This window comes from Coregonus lavaretus, assembly GCF_964263955.1.
Source record: "Coregonus lavaretus genome assembly, chromosome: 26".
Classification (NCBI taxonomy): domain Eukaryota; kingdom Metazoa; phylum Chordata; class Actinopteri; order Salmoniformes; family Salmonidae; genus Coregonus; species Coregonus lavaretus.
The window spans coordinates 46389863-46415465 of NC_140013.1; the positions used below are offsets into that span (position 1 = coordinate 46389863).

The window sequence follows — 25603 nt, forward strand, 5'->3', positions numbered from 1 at the left end:
CAGACAGAAGTCAGTTGGGGCTTACTTTGGCATTGAAACAGACAGAAGTCAGTTGGGGCTTACTTTGGCATTGAAACAGACAGAAGTCAGTTGGGGCTTACTTTGGCATTGAAACAGACAGAAGTCAGTTGGGGCTTACTTTGGCATTGAAACAGACAGAAGTCAGTTGGGGCTTACTTTGGCATTGAAACAGACAAGTCAGTTGGGGCTTACTTTGGCATTGAAACAGACAGAAGTCCGTTTTGGGCTTACTTTGGCATTGAAACAGACAGAAGTCCGTTTGGGCTTACTTTGGCATTGAAACAGACAGAAGTCCGTTTTGGGCTTACTTTGGCATTGAAACAGACAGAAGTCAGTTGGGGCTTACTTTGGCATTGAAACAGACAGAAGTCAGTTGGGGCTTACTTTGGCATTGAAACAGACAGAAGTCCGTTTTGGGCTTACTTTGGCATTGAAACAGACAGAAGTCAGTTGGGGCTTACTTTGGCATTGAAACAGACAGAAGTCAGTTGGGGCTTACTTTGGCATTGAAACAGACAGAAGTCAGTTGGGGCTTACTTTGGCATTGAAACAGACAGAAGTCCGTTTTGGGCTTACTTTGGCATTGAAACAGACAGAAGTCAGTTGGGGCTTACTTTGGCATTGAGCATGTCCACACAGAAGTGGCAGAGAGCTGCCTTGAAGAAGTAGTCTTTAGCGCTGTACTTCAGCAGTGTGCTGTCCATCACATTGGTCCCAACCTTAAAACACACAGACCAAAACAGGACTGTTACATTAACCTGGTTTATTAGCCGAGCCCTGCTGCAACATGATAACACCTTTTAGTCAGTCATTGGCAGATCTCACCTGTTCATAGATCTCTATGGCTTTCTGGTACTGCTCCAGCTGTGCTACATAGGTAGCTACCTTCAGAAGGCACTTGTTAGCAGAGCTGAGAGGACAAGGAGGAAGGGAGAGAGACATGAGGACACCAGTTAAAACACAGGGTCTCTTTCAGTAGGACAGAACAACCAGTTAAAACACAGGGTCTCATTCAGTAGGACAGAACAACCAGTTAAAACACAGGGTCTCATTCAGTAGGACAGAACAACCAGTTAAAACACAGGGTCTCATTCAGTAGGACAGAACAGAGGACAACCAGTTAAAACACAGGGTCTCATTCAGTAGGACAGAACAACCAGTTAAAACACAGGGTCTCATTCAGTAGGACAGAACAACAGAGGACAACCAGTTAAAACACAGGGTCTCTTTCAGTAGGACAGGACAACCAGTTAAAACACAGGGTCTCTTTCAGTAGGACAGAACAGAGGACAACCAGTTAAAACACAGGGTCTCTTTCAGTAGGACAGAACAGAGGACAACCAGTTAAAACACAGGGTCTCTTTCAGTAGGACAGAACAACCAGTTAAAACACAGGGTCTCTTTCAGTAGGACAGAACAACCAGTTAAAACACAGGGTCTCATTCAGTAGGACAGAACAGAGGACAACCAGTTAAAACACAGGGTCTCATTCAGTAGGACAGAACAACCAGTTAAAACACAGGGTCTCATTCAGTAGGACAGAACAACCAGTTAAAACACAGGGTCTCATTCAGTAGGACAGAACAACCAGTTAAAACACAGGGTCTCATTCAGTAGGACAGAACAGAGGACAACCAGTTAAAACACAGGCTCTCTTTCAGTAGGACAGAACAACCAGTTAAAACACAGGGTCTCATTCAGTAGGACAGAACAGAGGACAACCAGTTAAAACACAGGGTCTCTTTCAGTAGGACAGAACAACCAGTTAAAACACAGGGTCTCTTTCAGTAGGACAGAACAACCAGTTAAAACACAGGGTCTCTTTCAGTAGGACAGAACAGAGGACAACCAGTTAAAACACAGGGTCTCTTTCAGTAGGACAGAACAACCAGTTAAAACACAGGGTCTCATTCAGTAGGACAGAACAACCAGTTAAAACACAGGGTCTCATTCAGTAGGACAGAACAACCAGTTAAAACACAGGGTCTCTTTCAGTAGGACAGAACAACCAGTTAAAACACAGGGTCTCATTCAGTAGGACAGAACAGAGGACAACCAGTTAAAACACAGGGTCTCATTCAGTAGGACAGAACAACCAGTTAAAACACAGGGTCTCTTTCAGTAGGACAGAACAACCAGTTAAAACACAGGGTCTCTTTCAGTAGGACAGAACAGAGGACAACCAGTTAAAACACAGGGTCTCATTCAGTAGGACAGAACAACAGAGGACAACCAGTTAAAACACAGGGTCTCTTTCAGTAGGACAGAACAACCAGTTAAAACACAGGGTCTCATTCAGTAGGACAGAACAGAGGACAACCAGTTAAAACACAGGGTCTCATTCAGTAGGACAGAACAACCAGTTAAAACACAGGGTCTCATTCAGTAGGACAGAACAACCAGTTAAAACACAGGGTCTCATTCAGTAGGACAGAACAACCAGTTAAAACACAGGGTCTCATTCAGTAGGACAGAACAACCAGTTAAAACACAGGGTCTCATTCAGTAGGACAGAACAACCAGTTAAAACACAGGGTCTCATTCAGTAGGACAGAACAACCAGTTAAAACACAGGGTCTCATTCAGTAGGACAGAACAACCAGTTAAAACACAGGGTCTCTTTCAGTAGGACAGAACAACCAGTTAAAACACAGGGTCTCTTTCAGTAGGACAGAACAACCAGTTAAAACACAGGGTCTCATTCAGTAGGACAGAACAGAGGACAACCAGTTAAAACACAGGGTCTCATTCAGTAGGACAGAACAGAGGACAACCAGTTAAAATCAATCAATCAATCAATCAATCAATTTTATTTTATATAGCCCTTCTTACATCAGCTAATATCTCGAAGTGCTGTACAGAAACCCAGCCTAAAACCCCAAACAGCTAGTAATGCAGGTGTAGAAGCAAGGTGGCTAGGAAAAACTCCCTAGAAAGGCCAAAACCTAGGAAGAAACCTAGAGAGGAACCAGGCTATGAGGGGTGGCCAGTCCTCTTCTGGCTGTGCCGGGTGGAGATTATAACAGAACCATGCCAAGATGTTCAAAAATGTTCATAAGTGACAAGCATGGTCAAATAATAATCAGGAATAAATCTCAGTTGGCTTTTCATAGCCGATCATTAAGAGTTTAAAACAGCAGGTCTGGGACAGGTAGGGGTTCCATAACCGCAGGCAGAACAGTTTAAACTGGAATAGCAGCAAGGCCAGGCGGACTGGGGACAGCAAGGTGTCATCATGCCCGGTAGTCCTGACGTATGGTCCTAGGGCTCAGGTTCTCAGAGAGAAAGAGAGAACGAGAGAATTAGAGAGAGCATACTTAAATTCACACAGGACACTGGATAAGACAGGAGAAGTACTCCAGGTATAACCAACTAACCCCAGCCCCCCGACACATAAACTACTGCAGCATAAATACTGGAGGCTGAGACAGGAGCGGTCCGGAGACACTGTGGCCCCATCCGAAGAAACCCCCGGACAGGGCCAAACAGGAAGGATATAACCCCACCCACTCCGCCAAAGCACAGCCCCCGCACCACTAGAGGGATATCCCCAACCACCAACTTACAATCCTGAGACAAGGCCGAGTATAGCCCACAGAGGTCTCCACCACAGCACAAACCAAGAGGGGGGCGCCAACCCAGACAGGAAGATCACGTCAGTAACTCAACCCACTCAAGTGACGCACCCCTCCCAGGGACGGCATGAAAGAGCACCAGCAAGCCAGTGACTCAGCCCCTGCAACAGGGTTAGAGGCAGAGAACCCCAGTGGAGAGGGGAACCGGCCTGGCAGAGACAGCAAGGGCTGTTCGTTGCTCCAGCCTTTCCGTTCACCTTCACACTCCTGGGCCAGACTACACTCAATCATATGACCTACTGAAGAGATAAGTCTTCAGTAAAGACTTAAAGGTTGAGACCGAGTCTGCGTCTCTCACATGGGTAGGCAGACTGTTCCATAAAAATGGAGATCTATAGGAGAAAGCCCTGCCTCCCGCTGTTTGCTTAGAAATTCTAGGGACAATTAGGAGGCCTGCGTCTTGTGACCGTAGCGAACGTATTGGTATGTACGGCAGGACCAACTCGGAAAGATAGGTAGGAGCAAGCCCATGTAACGCTTTATAGGTTAACAGTAAAACCTTGAAATCAGCCCTTGCCTTAACAGGAAGCCAGTGTAGGGAAGCTAGCACTGGAGTAATATGATCAAATTTCTTGGTTCTAGTCAGGATTCTAGCAGCCGTATTTAGCACTAACTGAAGTTTATTTAGTGCTTTATCCGGGTAGCCGGAAAATAGAGCATTGCAGTAGTCTAACCTAGAAGTAACAAATGCATGGATTAATTTTTCTGCATCATTTTTGGACAGAAAATTTCTGATTTTTGCAATGTTACGTAGATGGAAAAAAGCTGTCCTTGAAACAGTCTTGATATGTTCGTCAAAAGAGAGATCAGGGTCAAGAGTAACGCCTAGGTCCTTCACAGTTTTATTTGAGACGACTTTACAACCATCAAGATGAATTGTCAGATTTAACAGAAGATCTCTTTGTTTCTTGGGACCTAGAACAAGCATCTCTGTTTTGTCCGAGTTTAAAAGTAAAAAGTTTTCAGCCATCCACTTCCTTATGTCTGAAACACAGGCTTCTAGCGAGGGCAATTTTGGGGCTTCACCATGCTTCATTGAAATGTACAGCTGTGTGTCATCCGCATAGCAGTGAAAGTTAACATTATGTTTTCGAATAACATCCCCAAGAGGTAAAATATATAGTGAAAACAATAGTGGTCCTAAAACGGAACCTTGAGGAACACCGAAATGTACAGTTGATTTGTCGGAGGACAGACCATTCACAGAGACAAACTGATATCTTTCCGACAGGTAGGATCTAAACCAGGCCAGAACTTGTCCGTGTAGACCAATTTGGGTTTCCAGTCTCTCCAAAAGAATGTGGTGATCGATGGTGTCAAAGGCAGCACTAAGGTCTAGTAGCACGAGGACAGATGCAGAGCCTCGGTCTGACGCCATTAAAAGGTCATTTACCACCTTCACAAGTGCAGTCTCAGTGCTATGATGGGGTCTAAAACCAGACTGAAGCATTTTGTATACATTGTTTGTCTTCAGAAAGGCAGTGAGTTGCTGCGCAACAGCTTTTTCTAAAATTTTTGAGAGGAATGGAAGATTCGATATAGGCCGATAGTTTTTTATATTTTCCGGGTCAAGGTTTGGCTTTTTCAAGAGAGGCTTTATCACTGCCACTTTTAGTGAGTTTGGTACACATCCGGTGGATAGAGAGCTGTTTATTATGTTCAACATAGGAGGGCCAAGCACAGGAAGCAGCTCCTTCAGCAGTTTAGTAGGAATAGGATCCAGTATGCAGCTTGAAGGTTTAGAGGCCATGATTATTTTCATCATTGTGTCAAGAGATATAGTACTAAAACACTTAAGTGTCTCTCCCGATCCCAGGCCCTCGCAGAGCTGTGCAGATCCAGGACAGCTAAGCCCTGGAGGAATACGCAGATTCAAAGAGGAGTCCGTAATTTGCTTTCTAATGGTCATGATCTTTTCCTCAAAGAAGTTCATGAATTTATCACTGCTGAAGTGAAAGCCATCCTCTCTTGGGGAATGCTGCTTTTTAGTTAGCTTTGCAACAGTATCAAAAAGAAATTTTGGATTGTTCTTATTTTCCTCGATTAAGTTGGAAAAGTAGGATGATCGAGCAGCAGTGAGGGCTCTTCGGTACTGCACGGTACTGTCTTTCCAAGCTAGTCGGAAGACTTCCAGTTTGGTGTGGCGCCATTTCCGTTCCAATTTCCTGGAAGCTTGCTTCAAAGCTCGGGTATTTTCTGTATACCAGGGAGCTAGTTTCTTATGACAAATGTTTTTCGTTTTTAGGGGTGCAACTGCATCTAGGGTATTGCGCAAGGTTAAATTGAGTTCCTCAGTTAAGTGGTTAACTGATTTTTGTCCTCTGACGTCCTTGGGTAGGCAGAAGGTGTCTGGAAGGGCGTCAATGAATTTTTGTGTTGTCTGAGAATTTATAGCACGACTTTTGATGCTCCTTGGTTGGGGTCTGAGCAGATTATTTGTTGCGATTGCAAACGTAATAAAATGGTGGTCCGATAGTCCAGGATTTTGTGGAAAAACATTAAGATCTACAACATTTATTCCATGGGACAAAACTAGGTCCAGAGTATGACTGTGGCAGTGAGTAGGTCCAGAGACATGTTGGACAAAACCCACTGAGTCGATAATGGCTCCGAAAGACTTTTGGAGTGGGTCTGTGGACTTCTCCATGTGAATATTAAAATCACCAAAAATTAGAATATGATCTGCTATGACTACAAGGTCTGATAGGAATTCAGGAAACTCAGAGAGGAACGCTGTATATGGCCCAGGAGGCCTGTAAACAGTAGCTATAAAAAGTGATTGAGTAGGCTGCATAGATTTCATGACTAGAAGCTCAAAAGATGAAAACGCCATTTTTTTTTTTGTAAATTGAAATTTGCTATCGTAAATGTTAGCAACACCTCCGCCTTTGCGGGATGCACGGGGAATATGGTCACTAGTGTAACCAGGAGGTGAGGCCTCATTTAACACAGCAAATTCATCAGGCTTAAGCCATGTTTCAGTCAGGCCAATCACATCAAGATTATGATCAGTGATTAGTTCATTGACTATGACTGCCTTTGAAGTGAGGGATCTAACATTAAGTAACCCTATTTTGAGATGTGAGGTATCACGATCTCTTTCAATAATGGCAGGAATGGAGGAGGTCTTTATCCTAATAAGATTGCTAGGGTGAACACCGCCATGTTTAGTTTTGCCCAACCTAGGTCGAGGCACAGACACAGTCTCAATGGGTATGGCTGAGCTGACTACACTGACTGTGCTATTGGCAGACTCCACTAAGCTGGCAGGTTGGCTAACAGCCTGCTGCCTGGCCTGCACCCTATTTCACTGTGGGGCTAGAGGAGTTAGAGCCCTATCTATGTTGGTAGATAAGAGGAGAGCACCCCTCCAGCTAGGATGGAGTCCGTCACTCCTCAGCAGGTCAGGCTTGGTCCTGTTTGTGGGTGAGTCCCAGAAAGAGGGCCAATTATCCACAAATGTTATCTTTTGGGAGGGGCAGAAAACAGTTTTCAACCAGCGATTAAGTGCTGAGACTCTGCTGTAGAGCTCGTCACTTCCCCTAACTGGGAGGGGGCCAGAGACAATTACTCGATGCCGACACATCTTTCTAGCTGATTTACACGCTGAAGCTATGTTGCACTTGGTGACCTCTGACTGTTTCATCCTAACATCGTTGGTGCCGACGTGGATAACAATATCTCTATACTCTCTACACTCGCCAGTTTTAGCTTTAGCCAGCACCATCTTTAGATTAGCCTTAACGTCGGTAGCCCTGCCCCCTGGTAAACAGTGTATGATCGCTGGGTGATTCGTTTTAAGTCTAATACTGCGGGTAATGGAGTCGCCAATGACTAGGGTTTTCAATTTGTCAGAGCTAATGGTGGGAGCCTTCGGAGTCTCAGACCCCGTAACGGGAGGAGTAGAGACTAGAGAAGACTCAGACTCAGACTCCGACTCGCTACATAATGGGGAAAACCGGTTGAAGGTTTCTGTCGGCTGAATGAGCGACACCGGTTGAGCATTCCAACAGTATTTCCCTCCAGAAGCCATGAGAAAGTTGTCCGGCTGCGGGGACTGTGCGGGGGTATTTATACTAACGTTACTGTCTGTACTTACTGGTGGCACAGACGCTGTTTCTTCCTTTCCTACACTGATATTACCCTTGCCTAACGATTGCGTCTGAAGCTGGGCTTGTAGCACAGCTATTCTCGCCGTAAGGCGAGAATTCTCCTGTATATTATGAGTACAGCGACTGCAATTAGAAGACATCATGTTAATGTTACTACTTAGCTTCGGCTGTTGAAGATGTTGATGAACCATGTCCAGATAAAGCGTCCGGAGTGAAAAAGTTGAATAAGGGAAAAAAGTTGCGATGGAAAAAAGGAAAATAACGTAAAGTTGGCAGCTAAAACGCACAGGAAAATGACTCTTCTGTCTCGGGATAAACGTCCGGGGTGAAAAAGTTTAACGAAAAAAGATGAGTGAGGACAAAACTAAAAAGTTGGTAAATTTGTTGAACACAGAGATTGATTAAACGTTTATTAAAAGTAAAACGTGAATAGTTTGGCAGGTAGCCAAGTAGCAACAAACAGCAGAGCAGCACGGAGACAATGCGGAATCGAGACGGAAGTCACGTGACTGTAAAACACAGGGTCTCATTCAGTAGGACAGAACAACCAGTTAAAACACAGGGTCTCATTCAGTAGGACAGAACAGAGGACAACCAGTTAAAACACAGGGTCTCATTCAGTAGGACAGAACAACCAGTTAAAACACAGGGTCTCTTTCAGTAGGACAGAACAACCAGTTAAAACACAGGGTCTCTTTCAGTAGGACAGAAAAACCAGTTAAAACACAGGGTCTCATTCAGTAGGACAGAACAACCAGTTAAAACACAGGGTCTCATTCAGTAGGACAGAACAACCAGTTAAAACACAGGGTCTCATTCAGTAGGACAGAACAACCAGTTAAAACACAGGGTCTCTTTCAGTAGGACAGAACAACCAGTTAAAACACAGGGTCTCATTCAGTAGGACAGAACAGAGGACAACCAGTTAAAACACAGGGTCTCATTCAGTAGGACAGAACAACCAGTTAAAACACAGGGTCTCTTTCAGTAGGACAGAACAACCAGTTAAAACACAGGGTCTCTTTCAGTAGGACAGAACAGAGGACAACCAGTTAAAACACAGGGTCTCATTCAGTAGGACAGAACAACCAGTTAAAACACAGGGTCTCATTCAGTAGGACAGAACAACCAGTTAAAACACAGGGTCTCATTCAGTAGGACAGAACAACCAGTTAAAACACAGGGTCTCATTCAGTAGGACAGAACAACCAGTTAAAACACAGGGTCTCATTCAGTAGGACAGGACAACCAGTTAAAACACAGGGTCTCTTTCAGTAGGACAGAACAACCAGTTAAAACACAGGGTCTCATTCAGTAGGACAGAACAGAGGACAACCAGTTAAAACACAGGGTCTCATTCAGTAGGACAGAACAACCAGTTAAAACACAGGGTCTCTTTCAGTAGGACAGAACAGAGGACAACCAGTTAAAACACAGGGTCTCTTTCAGTAGGACAGAACAACCAGTTAAAACACAGGGTCTCTTTCAGTAGGACAGAACAACCAGTTAAAACACAGGGTCTCTTTCAGTAGGACAGAACAGAGGACAACCAGTTAAAACACAGGGTCTCTTTCAGTAGGACAGAACAACCAGTTAAAACACAGGGTCTCATTCAGTAGGACAGAACAACCAGTTAAAACACAGGGTCTCTTTCAGTAGGACAGAACAGAGGACAACCAGTTAAAACACAGGGTCTCTTTCAGTAGGACAGAACAGAGGACAACCAGTTAAAACACAGGGTCTCATTCAGTAGGACAGAACAACCAGTTAAAACACAGGGTCTCATTCAGTAGGACAGAACAACAGAGGACAACCAGTTAAAACACAGGGTCTCATTCAGTAGGGCAGAACAACAGAGGACAACCAGTTAAAACACAGGGTCTCATTCAGTAGGACAGAACAACAGAGGACAACCAGTTAAAACACAGGGTCTCTTTCAGTAGGACAGAACAGAGGACAACCAGTTAAAACACAGGGTCTCATTCAGTAGGACAGAACAGAGGACAACCAGTTAAAACACAGGGTCTCATTCAGTAGGACAGAACAACCAGTTAAAACACAGGGTCTCTTTCAGTAGGACAGAACAGAGGACAACCAGTTAAAACACAAGGTCTCTTTCAGTAGGACAGAACAGAGGACAACCAGTTAAAACACAGGGTCTCATTCAGTAGGACAGAACAACCAGTTAAAACACAGGGTCTCATTCAGTAGGACAGAACAACAGAGGACAACCAGTTAAAACACAGGGTCTCATTCAGTAGGACAGAACAACCAGTTAAAACACAGGGTCTCATTCAGTAGGACAGAACAACCAGTTAAAACACAGGGTCTCATTCAGTAGGACAGAACAACCAGTTAAAACACAGGGTCTCTTTCAGTAGGACAGAACAGAGGACAACCAGTTAAAACACAGGGTCTCTTTCAGTAGGACAGAACAGAGGACAACCAGTTAAAACACAGGGTCTCATTCAGTAGGACAGAACAACCAGTTAAAACACAGGGTCTCTTTCAGTAGGACAGAACAGAGGACAACCAGTTAAAACACAGGGTCTCTTTCAGTAGGACAGAACAGAGGACAACCAGTTAAAACACAGGGTCTCTTTCAGTAGGACAGAACAACAGAGGACAACCAGTTAAAACACAGGGTCTCATTCAGTAGGACAGAACAACCAGTTAAAACACAGGGTCTCATTCAGTAGGACAGAACAACCAGTTAAAACACAGGGTCTCATTCAGTAGGACAGAACAGAGGACAACCAGTTAAAACACAGGGTCTCTTTCAGTAGGACAGAAAAACAGAGGACAACCAGTTAAAACACAGGGTCTCTTTCAGTAGGACAGAACAGAGGACAACCAGTTAAAACACAGGGTCTCTTTCAGTAGGACAGAACAGAGGACAACCAGTTAAAACACAGGGTCTCTTTCAGTAGGACAGAACAACCAGTTAAAACACAGGGTCTCATTCAGTAGGACAGAACAACCAGTTAAAACACAGGGTCTCATTCAGTAGGACAGAACAACAGAGGACAACCAGTTAAAACACAGGGTCTCTTTCAGTAGGACAGAACAGAGGACAACCAGTTAAAACACATGGTCTCATTCAGTAGGGCAGAACAACCAGTTAAAACACAGGGTCTCATTCAGTAGGACAGAACAACCAGTTAAAACACAGGGTCTCTTTCAGTAGGACAGAACAGAGGACAACCAGTTAAAACACAGGGTCTCTTTCAGTAGGACAGAACAACCAGTTAAAACACAGGGTCTCATTCAGTAGGACAGAACAACCAGTTAAAACACAGGGTCTCATTCAGTAGGGCAGAACAACCAGTTAAAACACAGGGTCTCATTCAGTAGGACAGAACAACCAGTTAAAACACAGGGTCTCTTTCAGTAGGACAGAACAGAGGACAACCAGTTAAAACACAGGGTCTCATTCAGTAGGACAGAACAGAGGACAACCAGTTAAAACACAGGGTCTCTTTCAGTAGGACAGAACAACCAGTTAAAACACAGGGTCTCATTCAGTAGGACAGAACAGAGGACAACCAGTTAAAACACAGGGTCTCTTTCAGTAGGACAGAACAGAGGACAACCAGTTAAAACACAGGGTCTCTTTCAGTAGGACAGAACAACAGAGGACAACCAGTTAAAACACAGGGTCTCATTCAGTAGGACAGAACAACCAGTTAAAACACAGGGTCTCATTCAGTAGGACAGAACAACCAGTTAAAACACAGGGTCTCATTCAGTAGGACAGAACAGAGGACAACCAGTTAAAACACAGGGTCTCTTTCAGTAGGACAGAAAAACAGAGGAGAACCAGTTAAAACACAGGGTCTCTTTCAGTAGGACAGAACAGAGGACAACCAGTTAAAACACAGGGTCTCTTTCAGTAGGACAGAACAGAGGACAACCAGTTAAAACACAGGGTCTCTTTCAGTAGGACAGAACAACCAGTTAAAACACAGGGTCTCATTCAGTAGGACAGAACAGAGGACAACCAGTTAAAACACAGGGTCTCTTTCAGTAGGACAGAACAACAGAGGACAACCAGTTAAAACACAGGGTCTCATTCAGTAGGACAGAACAGAGGACAACCAGTTAAAACACAGGGTCTCTTTCAGTAGGACAGAACAGAGGACAACCAGTTAAAACACAGGGTCTCTTTCAGTAGGACAGAACAGAGGACAACCAGTTAAAACACAGGGTCTCATTCAGTAGGACAGAACAACCAGTTAAAACACAGGGTCTCATTCAGTAGGACAGAACAACAGAGGACAACCAGTTAAAACACAGGGTCTCTTTCAGTAGGACAGAACAGAGGACAACCAGTTAAAACACAGGGTCTCATTCAGTAGGGCAGAACAACCAGTTAAAACACAGGGTCTCATTCAGTAGGACAGAACAACCAGTTAAAACACAGGGTCTCTTTCAGTAGGACAGAACAACCAGTTAAAACACAGGGTCTCATTCAGTAGGACAGAACAGAGGACAACCAGTTAAAACACAGGGTCTCATTCAGTAGGACAGAACAGAGGACAACCAGTTAAAACACAGGGTCTCATTCAGTAGGACAGAACAACCAGTTAAAACACAGGGTCTCATTCAGTAGGACAGAACAACCAGTTAAAACACAGGGTCTCTTTCAGTAGGACAGAACAGAGGACAACCAGTTAAAACACAGGGTCTCATTCAGTAGGACAGAACAACCAGTTAAAACACAGGGTCTCTTTCAGTAGGACAGAACAGAGGACAACCAGTTAAAACACAGGGTCTCATTCAGTAGGACAGAACAACCAGTTAAAACACAGGGTCTCATTCAGTAGGACAGAACAACCAGTTAAAACACAGGGTCTCTTTCAGTAGGACAGAACAGAGGACAACCAGTTAAAACACAGGGTCTCTTTCAGTAGGACAGAACAACCAGTTAAAACACAGGGTCTCATTCAGTAGGACAGAACAACCAGTTAAAACACAGGGTCTCTTTCAGTAGGGCAGAACAACCAGTTAAAACACAGGGTCTCTTTCAGTAGGACAGAACAGAGGACAACCAGTTAAAACACAGGGTCTCATTCAGTAGGACAGAACAGAGGACAACCAGTTAAAACACAGGGTCTCATTCAGTAGGACAGAACAACAGAGGACAACCAGTTAAAACACAGGGTCTCTTTCAGTAGGACAGAACAGAGGACAACCAGTTAAAACACAGGGTCTCATTCAGTAGGACAGAACAACCAGTTAAAACACAGGGTCTCATTCAGTAGGACAGAACAACAGAGGACAACCAGTTAAAACACAGGGTCTCATTCAGTAGGACAGAACAACAGAGGACAACCAGTTAAAACACAGGGTCTCATTCAGTAGGACAGAACAACCAGTTAAAACACAGGGTCTCATTCAGTAGGACAGAACAACCAGTTAAAACACAGGGTCTCATTCAGTAGGACAGAACAACCAGTTAAAACACAGGGTCTCATTCAGTAGGACAGAACAACCAGTTAAAACACAGGGTCTCATTCAGTAGGACAGGACAACCAGTTAAAACACAGGGTCTCTTTCAGTAGGACAGAACAACAGAGGACAACCAGTTAAAACACAGGGTCTCATTCAGTAGGACAGAACAACAGAGGACAACCAGTTAAAACACAGGGTCTCATTCAGTAGGACAGAACAACCAGTTAAAACACAGGGTCTCATTCAGTAGGACAGAATAACCAGTTAAAACACAGGGTCTCATTCAGTAGGACAGAACAACCAGTTAAAACACAGGGTCTCATTCAGTAGGACAGAACAACCAGTTAAAACACAGGGTCTCATTCAGTAGGACAGGACAACCAGTTAAAACACAGGGTCTCTTTCAGTAGGACAGAACAACCAGTTAAAACACAGGGTCTCTTTCAGTAGGACAGAACAACCAGTTAAAACACAGGGTCTCATTCAGTAGGACAGAACAGAGGACAACCAGTTAAAACACAGGGTCTCATTCAGTAGGACAGAACAACAGAGGACAACCAGTTAAAACACAGGGTCTCTTTCAGTAGGACAGAACAACCAGTTAAAACACAGGGTCTCTTTCAGTAGGACAGAACAGAGGACAACCAGTTAAAACACAGGGTCTCATTCAGTAGGACAGAACAACCAGTTAAAACACAGGGTCTCATTCAGTAGGACAGAACAACCAGTTAAAACACAGGGTCTCATTCAGTAGGACAGGACAACCAGTTAAAACACAGGGTCTCTTTCAGTAGGACAGAACAACCAGTTAAAACACAGGGTCTCTTTCAGTAGGACAGAACAACCAGTTAAAACACAGGGTCTCATTCAGTAGGACAGAACAGAGGACAACCAGTTAAAACACAGGGTCTCATTCAGTAGGACAGAACAACCAGTTAAAACACAGGGTCTCATTCAGTAGGACAGAACAACAGAGGACAACCAGTTAAAACACAGGGTCTCTTTCAGTAGGACAGAACAACCAGTTAAAACACAGGGTCTCTTTCAGTAGGACAGAACAACCAGTTAAAACACAGGGTCTCATTCAGTAGGACAGAACAACCAGTTAAAACACAGGGTCTCTTTCAGTAGGACAGAACAGAGGACAACCAGTTAAAACACAGGGTCTCATTCAGTAGGACAGAACAACCAGTTAAAACACAGGGTCTCATTCAGTAGGACAGACAGTTAAAACACAGGGTCTCATTCAGTAGGACAGAACAACAGAGGACAACCAGTTAAAACACAGGGTCTCTTTCAGTAGGACAGAACAGAGGACAACCAGTTAAAACACAGGGTCTCATTCAGTAGGACAGAACAGAGGACAACCAGTTAAAACACAGGGTCTCATTCAGTAGGACAGAACAACCAGTTAAAACACAGGGTCTCTTTCAGTAGGACAGAACAGAGGACAACCAGTTAAAACACAAGGTCTCTTTCAGTAGGACAGAACAGAGGACAACCAGTTAAAACACAGGGTCTCATTCAGTAGGACAGAACAACCAGTTAAAACACAGGGTCTCATTCAGTAGGACAGAACAACAGAGGACAACCAGTTAAAACACAGGGTCTCATTCAGTAGGACAGAACAACAGAGGACAACCAGTTAAAACACAGGGTCTCATTCAGTAGGACAGAACAACCAGTTAAAACACAGGGTCTCATTCAGTAGGACAGAACAACCAGTTAAAACACAGGGTCTCATTCAGTAGGACAGAACAACCAGTTAAAACACAGGGTCTCTTTCAGTAGGACAGAACAGAGGACAACCAGTTAAAACACAGGGTCTCATTCAGTAGGAAAGAACAACCAGTTAAAACACAGGGTCTCTTTCAGTAGGACAGAACAGAGGACAACCAGTTAAAACACAGGGTCTCTTTCAGTAGGACAGAACAGAGGACAACCAGTTAAAACACAGGGTCTCTTTCAGTAGGACAGAACAACAGAGGACAACCAGTTAAAACACAGGGTCTCATTCAGTAGGACAGAACAACCAGTTAAAACACAGGGTCTCATTCAGTAGGACAGAACAACCAGTTAAAACACAGGGTCTCATTCAGTAGGACAGAACAGAGGACAACCAGTTAAAACACAGGGTCTCTTTCAGTAGGACAGAACAACAGAGGACAACCAGTAAAACACAGGGTCTCTTTCAGTAGGACAGAACAGAGGACAACCAGTTAAAACACAGGGTCTCTTTCAGTAGGACAGAACAGAGGACAACCAGTTAAAACACAGGGTCTCTTTCAGTAGGACAGAACAACCAGTTAAAACACAGGGTCTCATTCAGTAGGACAGAACAACCAGTTAAAACACAGGGTCTCATTCAGTAGGACAGAACAGAGGACAACCAGTTAAAACACAGGGTCTCTTTCAGTAGGACAGAACAACAGAGGACAACCAGTTAAAACACAGGGTCTCTTTCAGTAGGACAGAACAGAGGACAACCAGTTAAAACACAGGGTCTCTTTCAGTAGGACAGAACAACAGAGGACAACAAGTTAAAACACAGGGTCTCATTCAGTAGGACAGAACAGAGGACAACCAGTTAAAACACAGGGTCTCTTTCAGTAGGACAGAACAGAGGACAACCAGTTAAAACACAGGGTCTCTTTCAGTAGGACAGAACAGAGGACAACCAGTTAAAACACAGGGTCTCATTCAGTAGGACAGAACAACCAGTTAAAACACAGGGTCTCATTCAGTAGGACAGAACAACAGAGGACAACCAGTTAAAACACAGGGTCTTATTCAGTAGGACAGAACAACCAGTTAAAACACAGGGTCTCATTAAGTAGGACAGAACAACCAGTTAAAACACAGGGTCTCTTTCAGTAGGACAGAACAGAGGACAACCAGTTAAAACACAGGGTCTCATTCAGTAGGACAGAACAGAGGACAACCAGTTAAAACACAGGGTCTCATTCAGTAGGACAGAACAACCAGTTAAAACACAGGGTCTCATTCAGTAGGACAGAACAACAGAGGACAACCAGTTAAAACACAGGGTCTATTTCAGTAGGACAGAACAGAGGACAACCAGTTAAAACACAGGGTCTCATTCAGTAGGACAGAACAACCAGTTAAAACACAGGGTCTCTTTCAGTAGGACAGAACAGAGGACAACCAGTTAAAACACAGGGTCTCATTCAGTAGGACAGAACAGAGACAACCAGTTAAAACACAGGGTCTCATTCAGTAGGACAGAACAACCAGTTAAAACACAGGGTCTCATTCAGTAGGACAGAACAACCAGTTAAAACACAGGGTCTCATTCAGTAGGACAGAACAACCAGTTAAAACACAGGGTCTCTTTCAGTAGGACAGAACAGAGGACAACCAGTTAAAACACAGGGTCTCATTCAGTAGGACAGAACAACCAGTTAAAACACAGGGTCTCATTCAGTAGGACAGAACAACCAGTTAAAACACAGGGTCTCTTTCAGTAGGACAGAACAGAGGACAACCAGTTAAAACACAGGGTCTCTTTCAGTAGGACAGAACAACCAGTTAAAACACAGGGTCTCTTTCAGTAGGACAGAACAGAGGACAACCAGTTAAAACACAGGGTCTCATTCAGTAGGACAGAACAGAGGACAACCAGTTAAAACACAGGGTCTCATTCAGTAGGACAGAACAACCAGTTAAAACACAGGGTCTCATTCAGTAGGACAGAACAACCAGTTAAAACACAGGGTCTCTTTCAGTAGGACAGAACAACCAGTTAAAACACAGGGTCTCTTTCAGTAGGACAGAACAACCAGTTAAAACACAGGGTCTCTTTCAGTAGGACAGAACAGAGGACAACCAGTTAAAACACAGGGTCTCTTTCAGTAGGACAGAACAGAGGACAACCAGTTAAAACACAGGGTCTCATTCAGTAGGACAGAACAACCAGTTAAAACACAGGGTCTCATTCAGTAGGACAGAACAACCAGTTAAAACACAGGGTCTCATTCAGTAGGACAGAACAACCAGTTAAAACACAGGGTCTCTTTCAGTAGGACAGAACAACCAGTTAAAACACAGGGTCTCTTTCAGTAGGACAGAACAACCAGTTAAAACACAGGGTCTCTTTCAGTAGGACAGAACAGAGGACAACCAGTTAAAACACAGGGTCTCATTCAGTAGGACAGAACAACCAGTTAAAACACAGGGTCTCTTTCAGTAGGACAGAACAGAGGACAACCAGTTAAAACACAGGGTCTCATTCAGTAGGACAGAACAACCAGTTAAAACACAGGGTCTCTTTCAGTAGGACAGAACAACCAGTTAAAACACAGGGTCTCATTCAGTAGGACAGAACAACCAGTTAAAACACAGGGTCTCTTTCAGTAGGACAGAACAGAGGACAACCAGTTAAAACACAGGGTCTCATTCAGTAGGACAGAACAACCAGTTAAAACACAGGGTCTCATTCAGTAGGACAGAACAACCAGTTAAAACACAGGGTCTCATTCAGTAGGACAGAACAACCAGTTAAAACACAGGGTCTCATTCAGTAGGACAGAACAACCAGTTAAAACACAGGGTCTCATTCAGTAGGACAGAACAACCAGTTAAAACACAGGGTCTCATTCAGTAGGACAGAACAACCAGTTAAAACACAGGGTCTCTTTCAGTAGGACAGAACAGAGGACAACCAGTTAAAACACAGGGTCTCATTCAGTAGGACAGAACAACAGAGGACAACCAGTTAAAACACAGGGTCTCTTTCAGTAGGACAGAACAACCAGTTAAAACACAGGGTCTCATTCAGTAGGACAGAACAGAGGACAACCAGTTAAAACACAGGGTCTCATTCAGTAGGACAGAACAGCCAGTTAAAACACAGGGTCTCATTCAGTAGGACAGAACAACCAGTTAAAACACAGGGTCTCTTTCAGTAGGACAGAACAGAGGACAACCAGTTAAAACACAGGGTCTCATTCAGTAGGACAGAACAACCAGTTAAAACACAGGGTCTCATTCAGTAGGACAGAACAACCAGTTAAAACACAGGGTCTCATTCAGTAGGACAGAACAACCAGTTAAAACACAGGGTCTCTTTCAGTAGGACAGAACAGAGGACAACCAGTTAAAACACAGGGTCTCATTCAGTAGGACAGAACAGTGGACAACCAGTTAAAACACAGGGTCTCATTCAGTAGGACAGAACAACCAGTTAAAACACAGGGTCTCATTCAGTAGGACAGAACAACCAGTTAAAACACAGGGTCTCTTTCAGTAGGACAGAACAACCAGTTAAAACACAGGGTCTCTTTCAGTAGGACAGAACAACCAGTTAAAACACAGGGTCTCATTCAGTAGGACAGAACAACCAGTTAAAACACAGGGTCTCTTTCAGTAGGACAGAACAGAGGACAACCAGTTAAAACACAGGGTCTCATTCAGTAGGACAGAACAACCAGTTAAAACACAGGGTCTCATTCAGTAGGACAGAACAACCAGTTAAAACACAGGGTCTCATTCAGTAGGACAGAACAACCAGTTAAAACACAGGGTCTCTTTCAGTAGGACAGAACAACCAGTTAAAACACAGGGTCTCTTTCAGTAGGACAGAACAACCAGTTAAAACACAGGGTCTCTTTCAGTAGGACAGAACAACCAGTTAAAACACAGGGTCTCATTCAGTAGGACAGAACAACCAGTTAAAACACAGGGTCTCATTCAGTAGGACAGAACAACCAGTTAAAACACAGGGTCTCATTCAGTAGGACAGAACAACCAGTTAAAACACAGGGTCTCTTTCAGTAGGACAGAACAACCAGTTAAAACACAGGGTCTCTTTCAGTAGGACAGAACAACCAGTTAAAACACAGGGTCTCTTTCAGTAGGACAGAACAGAGGACAACCAGTTAAAACACAGGGTCTCATTCAGTAGGACAGAACAGAGGACAACCAGTTAAAACACAGGGTCTCTTTCAGTAGGACAGAACAGAGGACAACCAGTTAAAACACAGGGTCTCTTTCAGTAGGACAGAACAGAGGACAACCAGTTAAAACACAGGGTCTCATTCAGTAGGACAGAACAGAGGACAACCAGTTAAAACACAGGGTCTCTTTCAGTAGGACAGAACAACCAGTTAAAACACAGGGTCTCTTTCAGTAGGACAGAACAACCAGTTAAAACACAGGGTCTCTTTCAGTAGGACAGAACAACCAGTTAAAACACAGGGTCTCATTCAGTAGGACAGAACAGAGGACAACCAGTTAAAACACAGGGTCTCTTTCAGTAGGACAGAACAGAGGACAATCAGTTAAAACACAGGGTCTCTTTCAGTAGGACAGAACAACCAGTTAAAACACAGGGTCTCATTCAGTAGGACAGAACAACCAGTTAAAACACAGGGTCTCATTCAGTAGGACAGAACAACCAGTTAAAACACAGGGTCTCATTCAGTAGGACAGAACAACAGAGGACAACCAGTTAAAACACAGGGTCTCTTTCAGTAGGACAGAACAACCAGTTAAAACACAGGGTCTCATTCAGTAGGACAGAACAACCAGTTAAAACACAGGGTCTCATTCAGTAGGACAGAACAGAGGACAACCAGTTAAAACACAGGGTCTCATTCAGTAGGACAGAACAACCAGTTAAAACACAGGGTCTCTTTCAGTAGGACAGAACAACCAGTTAAAACACAGGGTCTCATTCAGTAGGACAGAACAGAGGACAACCAGTTAAAACACAGGGTCTCTTTCAGTAGGACAGAACAGAGGACAACCAGTTAAAACACAGGGTCTCTTTCAGTAGGACAGAACAGAGGACAACCAGTTAAAACACAGGGTCTCATTCAGTAGGACAGAACAGAGGACAACCAGTTAAAACACAGGGTCTCTTTCAGTAGGACAGAACAACCAGTTAAAACACAGGGTCTCTTTCAGTAGGACAGAACAACCAGTTAAAACACAGGGTCTCATTCAGTAGGACAGAACAGAGGACAACCAGCTAAAACACAGGGTCTCTTTCAGTAGGACAGAACAACCAGTTAAAACACAGGGTCTCTTTCAGTAGGACAGAACAACCAGTTAAAACACAGGGTCTCATTCAGTAGGACAGAACAGAGGACAACCAGTTAAAACACAGGGTCTCTTTCAGTAGGACAGAACAACAGAGGGGAATGTAAGGCATCATGTCAGCTCACAGTAAGGAGTCATGTGGGATCTATTCATTGCATTAATATCTATCCATAGTTCCCACCATAGATATTCAAAGCTATAGAACTGACGTGTGGTCCATACATGTATGGGTTAGGGTTACATGTATTGCCCATACATGTATGGGTTAGGGTTACATGTATTGCCCATACATGTATGGGTTAGGGTTACATGTATTGCCCATACATGTATGGGTTAGGGTTACATGTATTGCCCATACATGTATGGGTTAGGGTTACATGTATTGCCCATACATGTATTCCAGAATCGGCATTGGTTGGAATCCGGCCTACTGCCCTTTAACTCCCCCGTCTTTCCAACACTGTTCTATCTCCTACCTTAAACAGAGCTGACATTGTCTATGGTTCCTACCTTAAACAGAGATCATATATAGTCTATGGTTCCTACCTTAAACAGAGATCATATATAGTCTATGGTTCCTACCTTAAACAGAGATCATATATAGTCTATGGTTCCTACCTTAAACAGAGCTGACATTGTCTATGGTTCCTACCTTAAACAGAGATCATAAATAGTCTATGGTTCCTACCTTAAACAGAGCTGACATTGTCTATGGTTCCTACCTTAAACAGAGATCATAAATAGTCTATGGTTCCTACCTTAAACAGAGATCATATATAGTCTATGGTTCCTACCTTAAACAGAGATCATATACAGCGGGGAGAACAAGTATTTGATACACTGCCGATTTTGCAGGTTTTCCTACTTACAAAGCATGTAGAGGTCTGTAATTTTTATCATAGGTACACTTCAACTGTGAGAGACGGAATCTAAAACAAAAATCCAGAAAATCACATTGTATGATTTTTTAAATAATAATTTGCATTTTATTGCATGACATAATTATTTGATCACCTACCAACCAGTAAGAATTCCGGCTCTCACAGACCTGTTCGTTTTTTTTAAGAAGCCCTCCTGTTCTCCACTCATTACCTGTATTAACTGCACCTGTTTGAACTCGTTACATGTATAAAAGACACCTGTCCACACACTCAATCAAACAGACTCCAACCTCTCCACAATGGCCAATACCAGAGAGCTGTGTAAGGACATCAGGGATAAAATTGTAGACCTGCACAAGGCTGGGATGGGCTACAGGACAATAGGCAAGCAGCTTGGTGAGAAGGCAACAACTGTTGGCGTAATTATTATAAAATGGAAGAAGTTCAAGATGACGGTTAATCACCCTCGGTCTGGGGCTCCATGCAAGATCTCACCTCGTAGGGCATCAATGATCATGAGGAAGGTGAGGGATCAGCCCAGAACTACACGGCAGGACCTGGTCAATGACCTGAAGAGATCTGGGACCACAGTCTCAAAGAAAACCATTAGTAACACACTATGCCGTCATGGATTAAAATCCTGCAGCACACGCAAGGTCCCCCTGCTCAAGCCAGCGCATGTCCAGGCCCGTCTGAAGTTTGCCAATGACCATCTGGATGATCCAGAGGAGGAATGGGAGAAGGTCATGTGGTCTGATGAGACAAAAATAGAGCTTTTTGGTCTAAACTCCCCTCGCCGTGTTTGGAGGAAGAAGAAGGATGAGTACAACCCCAAGAACACCATCCCAACCGTGAAGCATGGAGGTGGAAACATCATTCTTTGGGGATGCTTTTCTGCAAAGGGGACAGGACGACTGCACCGTATTGAGGGGAGGATGGATGGGGCCATGTATCGCGAGATCTTGGCCAACAACCTCCTTCCCTCAGTAAGAGCATTGAAGAAACACACAGCCAGGGCAACTAAGGAATGGCTCCGTAAGAAGCATCTCAAGGTCCTGGAGTGGCCTAGCCAGTCTCCAGACCTGAACCCAATAGAAAATCTTTGGAGGGAGCTGAAAGTCCGTATTGCCCAGCGACAGCCCCGAAACCTGAAGGATCTGGAGAAGGTCTGTATGGATGAGTGGGCCAAAATCCCTGCTGCAGTGTGTGCAAACCTGGTCAAGAACTACAGGAAACGTATGATCTCTGTAATTGCAAACAAAGGTTTCTGTACCAAATATTAAGTTCTGCTTTTCTGATGTATCAAATAATTATGTCATGCAATAAAATGCAAATTAATTACTTAAAAATCATACGATGTGATTTTCTGGATTTTTGTTTTAGATTATAGATAAATTACAGACTACATGCTTTGTAAGTAGTAAAACCTGCAAAATCAGCAGTGTATCAGATACTTGTTCTCCCCACTGTATAGTCTATGGTTCCTACCTTAAACAGAGCGGATATACACTACCAGTCAAAAGTGTTAGAACACCTACTCATTCAAGGGTTTTTCTTCATTTTGACTATTTTCTACATTGTAGAATAATAGTGAAATCATCAAAACTATGAAATAACACATATGGAATCATTTAAAAACAAAAAAAAAGTGTTAAACAAATCAAAATATATGTTATATTTGAGATTCTTCAAATAGCCACCCTTTGCCTTGATGACAGCTTTGCACACTCTTGGTATTCTCTCAACCAGCTTCACCTGAAATGCTTTTCCAACAGTCTTGAAGGAGTTCCCACATATGCTGAGCACTTGTTGGCTGCTTTTCCTTCACTCTGCGGTCCGACTCATCCCAAACCATCTCAATTGGGTTGAGGTCGGGTGATTGTGGAGGCCAGGTCATCTGATGCAGCACTCCATCACTCTCATTCTTGGTCAAATAGCCCTTACACAGCCTGGAGGTGTGTTGGATCATTGCCCTGTTGAAAAACAAATGATAGTCCCACGAAGCACAAACCAGATGGGATGGCGTATCGCTGCAGAATGCTGTGGTAGCCATGCTGGTTAAGTGTGCCTTGAATTCTAAATAAAACACCGACAGTGTCACCTGCAAAGCACCCCCACACCATAACACGTTCTCCTCCATGCTTTACGGTGGGAAATACACATGCGGAGATCATCCGTTCACCCACACCGCGTCTCACAAAGACACGGCGGTTGGAACCAAAAATCTAAAATTTTGACTCCAGACCAAAGGACACATTTCCACCGGTCTAATGTCCATTGCTCGTGTTTCTTGGCCCAAGCAAGTCTCTTCTTCTTATTGGTGTCCTTTAGTAGTGGTTTCTTTGCAGCAATTCGACCATGAAGGCCTGATTCACACAGTCTCCTCTGAACAGTTGATGTTGAGATGTGTCTGTTACTTGAACTCTGTGAAGCATTTATTTGGGCTGCAATTTCTGAGGCTGGTAACTCTAATGAACTTATCCTCTGCAGCAGAGGTAACTCTGGGTCTTCCATTCCTGTGGTGGTCCTCATGAGAGCCAGTTTCATCATAAGCTTGTTGGTTTTTGTGACTGCACTTGAAGAAACTTTCAAAGTCTTGAAATGTTCTGTATTGACTGACCTTCATGTCTTAAAGTAATGATGGACTGTCATTTCTCTTTGCTTATTTGAGCTGTTCTTGCCATAATATGGACTTGGTCTTTTACCAAATAGGGCTATCTTCTGTATACCCCCCTACCTTGTCACAACACAACTGATTGGCTGAAACGCATTAAGAAGGAAAGAAATTCCACAAATTAACTTTTAAGAAGGCACACTTGTTAATTGAAACGCATTCCAGGTGACTACCTCATGAAGCTGGTTGAGAGAATGCCAAGAGTGTGCAAAGCTGTCATCAAGGCAAAGGGTGGCTACTTTGAAGAATCAAACATATATTTTGATTTGTTTAACACTTTTTTGGTTACTACATGACTCCATATGTGTTATTGCATAGTTTTGATGTCTTCACTATTATTCTACAATGTAGAATAATAATAATAATAATATGCCATTTAGCAGACGCTTTTATCCAAAGCGACTTACAGTCATGTGTGCATACATTTTTGTGTATGGGTGGTCCCGGGGATCGAACCCACTACCTTGGCATTACAAGTGCCGTGCTCTACCAGCTGAGCTACAGAGGACCACAACATAGTAAAAATAAAGAACAACCCTTCAATGAGTAGGTGTTCTAAAACCTTTGGCCGGTAGTGTACTGTCTATGGTTCCTACCTTAAACAGAGCTGATATATTGTCTATATATTGTCTATGGTTCCTACCTTAAGCAGAGCAGATATATTGTCTATATATTGTCTATGGTTCCTACCTTAAGCAGAGCTGATATATTGTCTATATATTGTCTATGGTTCCTACCTTAAGCAGAGCTGATATATTGTCTATATATTGTCTATGGTTCCTACCTTAAACAGAGCTGATATATTGTCTATATATTGTCTATGGTTCCTACCTTAAGCAGAGCTGATATATTGTCTATATATTGTCTATGGTTCCTACCTTAAACAGAGCTGATATATTGTCTATATATTGTCTATGGTTCCTACCTTAAACAGAGCTGATATATTGTCTATATATTGTCTATGGTTCCTACCTTAAACAGAGCTGATATATTGTCTATGGTTCCTACCTTGTTGATTCTTCTCCTTTGTAGTAGTCTGCTGCCTGTTCATAGTGAGCTATCGCCTGCAGACAGAGACAACATTTAGATACACCTGACCCATGACAGAGACAACATCTAGATACACCTGACCCATGACAGAGACAACATCTAGATACACCTGACCCATGACAGAGACAACATTTAGATACACCTGACCCATGACAGAGACAACATCTAGATACACCTGACCCATGACAGAGACAACATCTAGATACCCTAACCCTAACCCTAACTCAGAGCTATACAGAACAGTAGTGATTCTCCCAGTCTATTCAGCTCAGAGTATACAGGACAGTAGTGATTCTCCCAGTCTATTCAGCTCAGAGCTATACAGGGCAGTAGTGATTCTCCCAGTCTATTCAGCTCAGAGTATACAGGACAGTAGTGATTCTCCCAGTCTATTCAGCTCAGAGCTATACAGGACAGTAGTGATTCTCCCAGTCTATTCAGCTCAGAGTATACAGGGCAGTAGTGATTCTCCCAGTCTATTCAGCTCAGAGCTATACAGGACAGTAGTGATTCTCCCAGTCTATTCAGCTCAGAGCTATACAGGACAGTAGTGATTCTCCCAGTCTATTCAGCTCAGAGCTATACAGGACAGTAGTGATTCTCCCAGTCTATTCAGCTCAGAGCTATACAGGGCAGTAGTGATTCTCCCAGTCTATTCAGCTCAGAGCTATACAGGACAGTAGTGATTCTCCCAGTCTATTCAGCTCAGAGCTA

The 25603-nt window shown here is 43.5% G+C and overlaps 1 protein-coding gene across 1 annotated transcript in view; it reads right to left on the bottom strand.

The window, feature by feature from the left end:
- The window catches only part of LOC311101425 (alpha-soluble NSF attachment protein-like), a 49240-nt gene continuing 23637 nt past the window's right edge, over positions 1 to 25603 (bottom strand). Inside the window, exons 6-8 of the mRNA XM_084142570.1 lie at positions 24848 to 24903; positions 847 to 931; positions 1 to 740 (exon numbers count right to left, since the gene is read on the bottom strand). Of these exons, the coding sequence (XP_083998696.1) occupies positions 621 to 740; positions 847 to 931; positions 24848 to 24903 (261 nt within the window). The 3' untranslated portion in view covers positions 1 to 620. The remainder of the gene's footprint in view (positions 741 to 846; positions 932 to 24847; positions 24904 to 25603) is intronic.